The 11,337-nt window shown below is 54.8% G+C and overlaps 1 protein-coding gene and 1 non-coding gene across 2 annotated transcripts in view; one reads left to right on the plus strand and one right to left on the minus strand.

Annotated features, from left to right (window-relative positions):
• TRAF7 (TNF receptor associated factor 7) overlaps positions 1 to 9,959 on the minus strand; it is a 29,003-nt gene extending 19,044 nt beyond the window's left edge. Inside the window, exons 1-4 of the mRNA XM_058035955.1 lie at positions 9,884 to 9,959; positions 1,650 to 1,768; positions 1,422 to 1,479; positions 323 to 414 (exon numbers count right to left, since the gene is read on the minus strand). Coding sequence (XP_057891938.1) covers positions 323 to 414; positions 1,422 to 1,479; positions 1,650 to 1,730 — 231 coding nt within the window. The 5' untranslated portion in view covers positions 1,731 to 1,768; positions 9,884 to 9,959. The remainder of the gene's footprint in view (positions 1 to 322; positions 415 to 1,421; positions 1,480 to 1,649; positions 1,769 to 9,883) is intronic.
• Positions 9,960 to 10,413: 454 nt separating this feature from the next.
• On the plus strand, positions 10,414 to 10,504 carry LOC131090526 (small nucleolar RNA SNORD60). The gene has a single exon (XR_009115322.1). It is a non-coding gene; the product is annotated as a small nucleolar RNA SNORD60 (small nucleolar RNA).
• Positions 10,505 to 11,337: the final 833 nt, after the last annotated feature.

Genomic DNA, 11,337 nt, shown 5'->3' on the forward strand with positions numbered 1-11,337 from the left:
CCAGACATCCTGGCAGGGGCTGCTTCTCCCAGGAGCCAGGTACTGCCTCTCAAGGAGGCTCTGGGATTTGTAGTTCCCAGGCTTTGGACCCCCATAACAATCTCTAGCAGTGTGAAAAGCAGCAGCAGCAGCTCCAGCCTGAAGCCCCAGGTGAGAATGAGCTGCTCCCCCATGGCAGCAGCAATGCTGAGGCTGGTCCTGCCTCTGGGGCACACATCACAGACAATGCTGAGGGAGGCAGAGCAGTCCAGAGGAGCTCTAGACACCTCTCATTTCACCTCTGCTCTGCTCAGCCAGCCAGCAGAGCCCTGCCCACACCTACCATGCCATCATCCTCGTCCCGTGGGGAGTACGTGAGGGTGCTGGAGGAGGACGGGGTCCGACGGTGCTGCTTGAAAGTGTTGGTCCCGTCAGCTTTACAGGGAATTCAAAAAGAAAAACAAGCAGTTAGGCTCCTCAGAAACACTGCCAAACTATGGGACAGCCTCTGTAGCTGTAAGTGTTCCTCAGAAAAGGAAAAGACTGGGGAATCTGCAATGCTGGTTCATGACTGGATGTATCAGCACAGGCAGAACCACCCTGATCTCTGAGAGCTTGCCCAGAAAAGAGCACAGGTAATATCCCTAAAAATACTATTAAAAGGAAACTTTATACTCCCATGTATCTCAGTCACCAGGAAAAACTGCCTGGATGCAGGGAGGTCTGGATATCCCTGAGGCACAGGGGAGCCATGCTAAATTAAATATGAAATATTTGTATAGAGATCATGTAACTGACTCTGATACGTATAAAAGTCTGAATGTAAATATTTGGGAGTCCAAAACCATCCAGAGTCCAGGACAAATGTAATCCAAACATTTTTCTCGGGTAGATGTTCATATCCTCATCAAAATCAGTGTCAAGTCTTTTTGTTTCTATTAAAGGAAGGATATTTGTATCCCAAAATGAAAGCAGGCCTCTTCCTACATTCCCCCCACGTGCCAGGGCTCAGGCTCCCCTCACCTGCTGAGCTTTGAGGAACAAGGCACAGGAATTGTAAATGAGCAGGGACATCTGCATCCCCTCCTGTCTGAGCTACAAGTGGCCACGGGGTTTTACCAAATCTCCAGAGTGACTCACAGTCAGGCACAGAGGGAAGATGGAAATTTTTAGCATTGGTGATGATTGTCACAGGGATCAATAAGACTTGGTGCTGAGCTCAGCATCAAACCCTGCTGTACTACTCTGCTTTCAGCAAAGGCTTCCCAGTGGTACTGCTCAGTCTGCCTGAGGAGAGAAAACTCCTGTGCCTGCGCATTTCCATCCTGTCAGGACACACAACACCAAACCAGCCCCTCAACACCTGGTTAATGACCAGAGAGATTCTCCCAACAGCTTTGTCATCTGTAAAAGGACAACAGCCACACACATGAAATACCCACCCTTTGTGATGGTGGTCACAGCAGAGAAGGCTGGTCCAAAAGTTGTTTCCATTCTTGTCTGAAATATTGAAAAAAACAATGTCAGGGCATTTAAAGCCTTCAGGCTTTGCCTGGGCTGCTGAAATGCTGCACATACACTGTGAATAGCGAGGTTTTGAGTGGCAGGCCAGCAGCCTGTTCCAAAGGAGGATGGGAGCCCAGGAAGCAGGGCTGTGCTGTTTGCCTTACCCCGTTCGTGTTCTCAGCAGTTGTGATGTTGGTGGTGCCACTGGAGAAACGATTGTAGCGAGCGCTCTTGTTTGAGCTCATAATCTAGGCCAGCATCTGTTAGTCATGGGAAGCGTGCTCTGTGGGAGAAAGGGACACAAAGGGAGTCAGGCTCCTTCTGGGTATTTCCCTGGGCTCAGAGATATCAGAGAACACTCTCCTGCAGCACACAGCACAAGTGTTTACCTAAACTCACATAAATCTGGATTTTCAGAAGCAAGAGCACCAAGGTTCCTTCAAATCATTCCTGAGTGAGTGTTCAGCATTTTTAAAATATATTATTATCTTTTAATAAGAGCCTCATTTCTCTCCCTCCACCGGTCCATTAGGCTCAAGTTTGCCAAGTCAAGAATTCCACAACAGTAATCTGCAGAAACACACGGAGTTTGCTTCCTTTAACCTCTGCTGAAACCTGACACTGCTTCAGGGCACAATTATGCTGCTGTCCCAGCAAATCTGACAAGATGTTCTCAGTCTCCTTCAGAGCCAGGAGAGCCTCAGGGAGGAGCTGCAGCTCCTCTGCCATCACACAGAGGTGCTCCTGGCCCAGGCTGGAGTTTCCCTCAGAGAGAGGTGAAGTGTCCCAGGTGTTCCCAGCAATTGGTTTTCTCTTACCTGGGAGTGACCAGCCCTAAATCTCCAAGCTCTTTATAAAACCACCACTGGGATTTCTGCACTTTCCAGAAAGGGAAACTGAGGCTGACAGAGAGAGCCAGGATCCCAGCAGAGCTGTGAGCTGGGATTTGTGCAGGATTCCCACCTCCCCGAGAGCCCTGGCACACAGGACTGGGCACATCTTGCACACACATTTTGAACACTGCAAGGGTGGCTCTGGGGCTGTCCTCGGCCAAGGCTCTGCTCAGGGTCTGACACAGCAGTTCCAGGGCTCCTGCAGCTCTGGATCCAGCAGCTGGCAGGCAGCCACGACAGCAGAACCCTGGGCAGGGGATTGCTGCTCAGGTCTGAACTCTCAGAAACAACTACGGTCAGAAATTATAAAAAATCCAAACTTCCAAAGAAAAACCAAACAAACAGAAACCCCGAAACCAAACCCAAATCCATGTGAAAAGCAGGGACCTGGATCATGTTTTCCACACACGTGACAGCACTGTCCTGGCTGCTTGCAAATGCCAGATCCCTGAGGAGATGCTGAGCACAGAGTCTGGAGCTGTCTCAGAAGCAGCAGGAACGAGCAGAGCTGTGCTGCAGCATCAGGAGACCTGCAGGGTTCAAAGCTGGGCTGCAGCAGCCACGGGGCTGGCTCTGCCCACTGCATCCTTTGATTCTGTCTGTGCTCCCGAGGGCACAGAGAGTAGAGGGAGGTGGCAGAGGGCAGACAAAGGGTTTGGCCACTGGCCCCAGGATTTCTGAGCCCCTCTGACCCAGCCCCTCTCCCTCTGGCAGCCCTGGATGAGCCCTTGGCTTCCGCCCAGCAAAAACTCCCCCCTTGTGCACAAGGCTGAGGATTCCCCTCTCCAGCCACAAAGGCTGAAGATGAGAGGTCTCCAGCTGGGGTCTCCAGATGATGCAGAGCTCATAAATTAAGCAAAGCAAGTACTTCCATGAGTGAGGGCAGGAACTGCTGCATCTCCTGGCATTTCCCATCTCAAGGCTGCATTATCTCATGGCCAGTAACATGTACATCCCTAAAATGTAGGTTCCCTACACCTAGCAGCACACCTGGGCTCACCACTCTCCTCTGGAAAAGGGATTCAGCATTCTGCTCCTCCCATAATTGGCTGAAAAGAGAGAAATATTCAAATTTCCAGGGATATAAATCCATGCAACACCTACCCACACCCCCTTTATCCTGCCCTGCTCAGAGCAGGAGCAGGAATTTGCTCCCACCTCATCAGCCATGTCAGTGAGGGTTAAGGGAGCCTGGTATATCAAATATTCCTCATGGGGTTTAGGGCAAAGAGTCATTCCCAGATGGAAAGAGAGGAAAGGAGGATCCTGATGGAGGATCTGGGCTGTCTGGAGACTCAGGCACAGCTCCATTCCCTCTCATTTTCAGGGTATGTTTCACCTTCAGATGAACAGATGGAGACTCAAGCAATGGGAAACACTCAGAGACAGGGAAAACAAAAATGGGGATAAACTGACAGTGTGAGGAGCTCTGTGATATCATCAAAGGTTGGATCAGTTGTGACACAAACAGTGACTGCAGCCACCTGAGCCACTGCAATGGTCCTTCAATCCCTGCCTGGAACCTCCAATACACCCAAAGTGGGGAAGGAAAGTGGAATTCAGGGATTTCCCACTCACTGCTTGGCTATAAGCTTGGCTGAGCAGGTACCTGCAGCAGCAGCAGCAGGAGGGAGCCTGCTCATGTCTGCTCCAAGCAGAGAGCAGAGGAATGTGAGCAACGGCAAAAATCTCCAGCAGAATATCAGCCAGGCTGCACAACCCCAGCAAGGTGTGATTTCAGCCCAAACCTCTGCACCCACCACAGCCGGGAGCATTTCAGCACAGCAGATGCCTCTCCGCAGCATTGTCTGACAAGCTCCTCACACTCTCCTTTCCATCTGAGAACCTTTTCCAACTGATATCAAAGAATTTAAAAGGAGGCAGAAAAGAACTGATTGTGTCAACATTAACACCAACTTCCTACAGCACTTGCAAAAATCTCTGCACCTTTGCTTGGATCTGAACCCTGCCAGCTTCACTGCCCTGTGCTCCCAGCCTGAGTGTCCCTCTTGGGTGGCTGCTGCTGGGCACCCAGCCTGTGATCCACATCCTCCCGGCCTGCACTTAATTCTTTTAACATGCAACATCAGTGGTTTTTACAGTAAACAAAGAGGGGGGGAAATCTAAATCTCCCCTGGAAAAAAGGAAGGTGTGGGGTCCCAATATTCAGTAAATCCCACAGCTGATCATAACCAGATGTGAGGGGGGGCAGGGATAGGTTTCAGCATTTGCACATCGCAGGGATCAACTCGAGGCTTTTGAGACTCAATGAGAGGAAAAGCCTTAAAATCCTCCTTTAGTAATTCAGGCAAGGAAAACCCAACCAGCAGCAGCTGCAGAGGGAGGCAGTGCTCCCTGTCCCACTGCTGAGGGGAGACCCAACAGGATCAGCCACACATCACCCCAGAGCCGGCAGGAGAACCAGCACCAGTGGCCTGGCTGATTGCTCTCTCTGAGGTTATTCACCCCAAGGAAACTGCTGGGCTGGCAGATTGTGCCAGAGCAGGAGTGCCTGGCAGTGGGAGAGGCAGGCACGGGTTATCCTGCCCTGCCTGAACTTCCTTATCTCACTTCTTGGGTATTTATGATGTAAGACCTGTTCCTCTTACAACAAACACTGCACTCTCAACAGAAGGGTTACACATCCCTGACAGTGTTGGCACATCCCAGGGAAATACTCCCACAAAAGCACAGGCAGGTGCCAAGGGCACAGGGTGATTGTGGGGTAATTAACCACTCTGGGGTAATTAACTACTCTGTGACCAGCAGCACCTCAGGTGCAGCTCCTGACGAGGGCTGTCAGCATCTGGTCTGACCTGTACAGCACAGGGTGTGGGAATGCAGAGCTACAGCAGCTCCTGAGACAGGCACCTCTCAGGGACACCTCTCCATTCATGGACACCTCTCAGGGACACCTCTCCATCCCTGGACACCTCTCCATCCCTGGACACCTCTCAGGGACACCTCTCCATCCCTGGACACCTCTCAGGGCACACCTCTCCATCCACAGACACCTCTCCTTCAATGGACACCTCTCAGGGACACCTCTCCATCCCTGGACACCTTTCCATCCCTGGACACCTTTCCATCAACGCCTCTCCCTGGACACCTTTCCATGGACACCTTTCCATCCCTGGACACCAAACCAGAGACAGGCAGTGCAGCCCCCTGGTCCCCCCTCAGCCCAGGAACACCTGGCCAGGGCTCCCAGCAGCACAGCTGAGCCAGCCTGGCCCAGCCCCAGGTGAGGATGGGCAGTAGAAGCAGCAGTGAAACCACCAGGGCTGCAGGTGACACCCAGCTCTGCCCAGCAGGCAGTGCCAGCTGGTGGTGAAGAACTTATGAAAAACCTCACAAAACTAAGGAGACAAAGAGGCTGCAGAGAAGATAAAATCTAAACCACCTGAGCCAGCAGGACATTTCTTACACTCCTTAGATGTCAGGCAGTGCAGGAAGGACATAAAGCATGAACAGAAGCTCAGCCTTACTGACAGGACGTGGCACCTCCACCTGATGAATCTGTGGAACAGACTTTTTACTGTTTGTGAGTTTTTCTTACAAGTCACATCAGCTTTTCTGAGTGTCTTACAGTGGGACCATAACTGTACTGAGCCGTCATCAATAAAAATTTAATTGCTGCTGCTTTTGCCAGCGCTTGCACTGACTGCAGGACTGAGAGAGAACATTCAGCAGCTGCTTGAACACTGCCATGCCTTTGAACAAATGCAGTTCAGAAAGGAAAAGCATTTCATACGGTGCTTTTCCCAAAGGATAATGAAGCCTTGGGATAGGAGAATATTTGCAATACTCCATGGGAAAACCTGAGGCTCCAGCTTTCAAATGTCCCCACAGCTGGATCTAAAGTGATTGCTCTGCTGAAATGAAGCACCTCAATTTTCCCAGAAAAATACAATTAAATTAGAAGTTAGGACAGAGGCCAATATTCAGTGCTGTTCCATGACACAAAAGCTACATTTGAAGTTTTATTTCCAGTTCAGGTAACCTGGGAGGATCCACCTACAGCACCACTTTTGTTATGCAGCCCAGCTCTGACCCTGCAACCGAAATTGTCCTGTGTGGGCTCAGCAGCTCCTCAGGCACTGCTGGGCAGAACAGGCACATCCACAGCTCTGCCACACAAGGCCCTTAATCAAAAGGTGCTTTAAAAGCTGGCCCTGGCACTGCACAGCTGCGTGCTGTGCCTCTCACAGCCTGTGCTCTTCCACATCCTCCCTCACAGAACAGACCCCTTCTGAGAACATCACACCGCTAAATTATGGATTTGGTGAAGGAAAAAGAACAAAACCCCAGCCAAGGCCTGAAACCAACAACATCCTCCCCCTCCAAGGCAAAATCCTCAGTGCTGCTGCAGCTCCTTGGGAGGGAATGGCCAGATCCTGATGGAACATCCCCCACCTGAGAGCTGAGAGCAGCCACCCTCACCCCGCACACCACAGCTGGTGCTCACTGGGGCTCCTCACACCTGTCTGACAGAGTGGCTGCCAGGGCTCCACAGGGTCCTGTGGGCTGCTCAGCTCTGCCCTTGGTGTCCCTGCTGCAAATCTGACAGAGAGAGGGGCTTGCAGCTCAACTGAACACAAGGCAGGGCAGCAGCAAGGACTGGGGATGGAGAGACCTGGCCTCTGCTCTTCCAAGGAGGCCAGAGCAATGTGTGTCTCACCTGGACTCTGCTCTCCTGGAGCTCTGCTAGACCCAAAGCAACCGAAGCTCCTCTCTCCTCTATTCCCCAATTCCTGTGCCATGGCTGAGGCCCTTCCCAGCTGCTTTTCCTTCTGGCTGGCTGCACTGCATCCTCTGGAAAGCTGTAACCACCCCAGCACACGATGGGATTCTTCCAGATTGAAGTCACAGCAAACCTGAGCCCATAGCCATGACTCAAAAAGCACAAAGTAGCACTTCCACCCCCTGTTCCCCCAACGTCCTCCAAAGCTTTGACACCTCGTGACACACACTCTTCTCTGCCCTCTGGATGAGGCTAGAACACTTCAGAGATCCAGCTGAAATGCATCATCTCCTTCAGGAAAAAAAAAATCCAGCAAATTCCAGTCACCTGCTGTTATTTTGTACAGCTCCCTTGGGTTCTGCCACTGAGAACAAGCAGGAGGCACCTGTGGACACCAACACCCATCGATCAAATCAGTGATCCTGGGAGAAACACCACCAAATCCTTGACTCCAAAAGAGACCAGGGGATGTGGACACTGCCACCATGGCAGATCTGCTGACAGCTTTGAGACAGAAGCACCAGGGATTAAACTCTGCCCCAGGGTGACTCAGAATTCCAGGGGACACAGAATCCTCCAGCCTGGCTGCTGTGCTCACAGCTCTGCCCAAGGAACATCGAGGATTTCCCACTTCTGGAACACCAGACCAACCTCAGCATTGGGCTGCTGCAATCCAACACTCCACACCCTTGCACAGGTCACTCTGAAGGACCAGAAAACCAGCCCAACACAGCTGCAGCTGCTGGACAGGCCACAGGTACCCCTGGCAAAGTCTGCAGGGCTCCAGGTGCCTCCTAGAGGGATGGAAACAGCTCCTCCCTCATTCCCAAACTGCTGCAGGCTCCAGGTGCCTCCTAGAGGGATGGAAACAGCTCCTCCCTCATTCCCAAACTGCTGCAGGGCTCCAGGTGCCTCCTGGAGGGATGGAAACAGTTCCTCCCTCACTGCCAAACTGCTGCAGGGCTCCAGGTGCCTCCTGGAGGGATGGAAACAGTTCCTCCCTTATTCCTAAAGTGCTGCAAGCCTCCAGGTGCCTCCGGGAGGGATGGAAACAGTTCCTCCCTCGCTGCTGCAGGGCAGCAGCTTCCCAGGAACGCTGCCTGACACCCGGCACCCGGAGCAAACCCTTCTCCTTGGAGCGCACTCACCCCTGGCCATCCTGGAGCAGCAGAGCCCAGCAAGATGCCCAGTTCTGAGCTGGGGACAGGCCTCTCCTCAGCCAAGGAGATGCCAGCAGCATGCCCTGAGCTGGGGACAGGCTTCTCCTCGGCCTCTTCCGCTGCAGCGTGCGTGTGGATGGCTCCCGGTGATGTAAACACAAAGGCATGCGGAGCAGTGGGCGATATGTAAATGCAGCTGGAAAATCCCACAGCTCAGCCAATCTCCAGCTGCCTCCCGGCTTTGCCCCGGCTGCTCCGGGTTCAGCTCGGTGCAGGAAAAACAACCCTCTCCCAGCGCAAGGATTTATTCCCTGATCGCAGACAGAAAGTTCTTCGCTTGCTTCAAGGGGAGTTGGAGTTTCTCACCCTCTTCCATAGTTCCCAAACTATTCAGAATGCTGTGTAACAGCAGCAACACGCTCTCTGCCTGGAGAGACAGTCCAGGGAAACCCAGTTACACGGAACAGCCACAAAAGGGCACAGCTGGGGAGCAGGACTTGCCCAAAACACAGACACTGGTACTGGTGAGGGATTTCCCGTGCCAGGACAGCCCTGCAGAGCTGAGACTGTCCCAGGAGCAGGCACTGCCCCCTCCGGCCCCAGGACACCCCGTTCAGAGGCGCCTCTGAAGCTCCAGGGCTGTGCTCAGGGCAGAGCAGAGCAGCCTGAATGGGTAATTCGGGGTGCAGCTGCCAAAGGCTCCTGGGGTGAGCTCAGAGAGGGGTGACAGGAACCCCTGCGAGCAGCCAGCTGCCTCCTCCTGGTCCCGGCTGTCCCTATAGCCCCTGATCCAGCCCTGTGGCTGTGTGTGACCCCCCAAACCCGCTCCTGGAGCGCTCAGCAGCCCTGTGGCTGTGTGTGACCCCCCAAACCCGCTCCTGGAGCGCTCAGCAGCCCTGTGGCTGTGTGTGATCCCCCAAACCCACTCCTGGAGCGCTCAGCAGCCCTGTGGCTATGTGTGATCCCCCAAACCCACTCCTGGAGCGCTCAGCAGCCCTGTGGCTGTGTCTGAGCCCAGCAGGGAAGCGGAACCAAGGGGAATTCTCCCCGCTGCCCTCCCCAGCTCAGAGCGGCAGGGATAGAGCCCGAGAGCTCGTGTGGAATGAGAAGGGGATGGCAGAATCCACAATTCACAGTTCGCAATCCGGACCTGCACATGTTCTGCGGCAGGCACGGAGACCGACCCGCATTTTGTGTATTGTGAGCCCAGAGCCCAGGGAAAGGAGCTTAGTGCGAGGGCAGGAGAGAGGCAGCAGCAACACGTGCTGCTCGGACGGGGAACGGGGCACACAACGCCAGAACTGAGCAGAAAAAGCCAAAGCCAAGCGGACACTGCGATGGGAGCCAGCGAACACCCCGGGCGGGCAGCGGGGCCGGTGAGCGAGGCCTGGCGGCATTCACCGGGACGGAACAGCGCCGATGGTGCTCGGGCTGCCCGGAGCGCCCCGGCAGAGCCGTCGGCACCCCACTCACAGCGCCCGGTGGGCACCGGGAGCCTCCGCCGGCACCTCCCCGGCCCGCGGCCCGGCGCCCCTGCCCGGCCCCTCCCCTGCCGGAGCCGCCCGGCGCGGCCCGCCCGGCTCCCCCCGGCCCGCCCGTACCTCCCAGCGGCGGCGGCGGCCGCAGCGCCGGTGCCCGGTCCCGGCACATCGCGCCCGGGCCTGCTGCCCCCCGCCGCCCGGCCCGGAAGAGCCGCGCCCAGCGCTCCTCGGGACTTGTAGTCCCCTGCGCCGCTTCCGGCCCGCGCCGCCGAGCCGCTTGGACTACAACTGCCAGCAGCCCCCGCAGAGAGTCACTCCGTGCTACAACCACTGCTGCTACTGGCTCTGTCCGGCCTCCAGCAGTGACCAATCAGAAGGCGGCAACTGCCGCCTCGGGCCACGCTGCGCTGCGCGTCGCCATTGGCAGGGAGGAGAACGGCGGCCAATCAGCGCTGGGAGAGGTGGGGCGGTGGTCACGCCAACCGCTGGTGATTGGCTATGTCCACAGCAGTCTGACCAATAGCGGCGTCGCAGTGGCCATAAAAGACGTAGCGCGGAGCACGTGCGGTCTTTCCAGCTGGAGGTGCGGGTCCCGGCGGGCTGGGCGGGAGGAGGGAGCGGGGCCGGTAACGGGGCTATTACCGAGGACGGGCCGCTGATGAGCCACATTTACCTTTCTGACACCTCGTCTGAGGGCGGCGGGCGGCCGCAGCCCCTGCTGAGCAGCCACGGCTGAGGCCTGCAGTGCCTGCGGCCCGGCGGGGCGGGCGGGCGCGCTCCTCCCCTCACGCGCTGCCTTCTCCCCTCAGGCTCGGCGGGAAGCGGCCGCGATGTGCGCCTCGGCGGTGGCGGCGTCCCGAGCCCCGTGCCCGATCCTTGGCGGTCCCCGGTGCTGTGGGCCGGTAAAAGGCGGCGATCCCTGCTCCGGTGTTTGCGGTAAGTGCGGCTGAGCCCCGGGAAATTCTCCTGCTCTGCAACGAGGCGGATCTTGAAGCACAAAGAAGCAGCTGCGGAATGGGCTGGAGGGAAGAATTGACCGAGTTTTGCTCTCCCTCGTGGGATAGTTAAAGGTGAATATCCTGGCTGGGTGGTGGGTGCAGTAGTGTAAGTGAATGGATTTACGTTCTTAACTGTAGTGCTACAGTGTGTAGATTCAGAATTAAAATCTTTTTTCTGTTTACCTCCGTGGTAGATAAAACAAGCTACTCCTCTAAGGTTTTCCCTCTCTCAAGACCAGCCTTAATTGTGAATGTTTTACTGTTGTATTTCTACTTCAGCTTCTATATAAAGCAAATTTTGTAGCTTACAGGTGAATAAAGTTTTGACAAGTCTGGGTTTTGTTTCTGTTTATCTGTGTTTCCATGGGACACGTGTACCTTTACAGACTGAAATGTTGTGTGGGTACCCAGTGGAACTGGAGTGGGTTAAAATTTGACGGATTTTTCTCAGCCTCACTCCACATTGGAGTCTTGAAGTCACTTCGGTTGCATGGGGACTACAGCAGTGCCCCTGGCAGCTGTGCCAGGGCTGTTCAGCCCTTTCTGGGGAGAAATTACCCAAAATCCAGTTTAAAC

Source organism: Melospiza georgiana, chromosome 16, assembly GCF_028018845.1.
Source record: "Melospiza georgiana isolate bMelGeo1 chromosome 16, bMelGeo1.pri, whole genome shotgun sequence".
Taxonomy (NCBI): domain Eukaryota; kingdom Metazoa; phylum Chordata; class Aves; order Passeriformes; family Passerellidae; genus Melospiza; species Melospiza georgiana.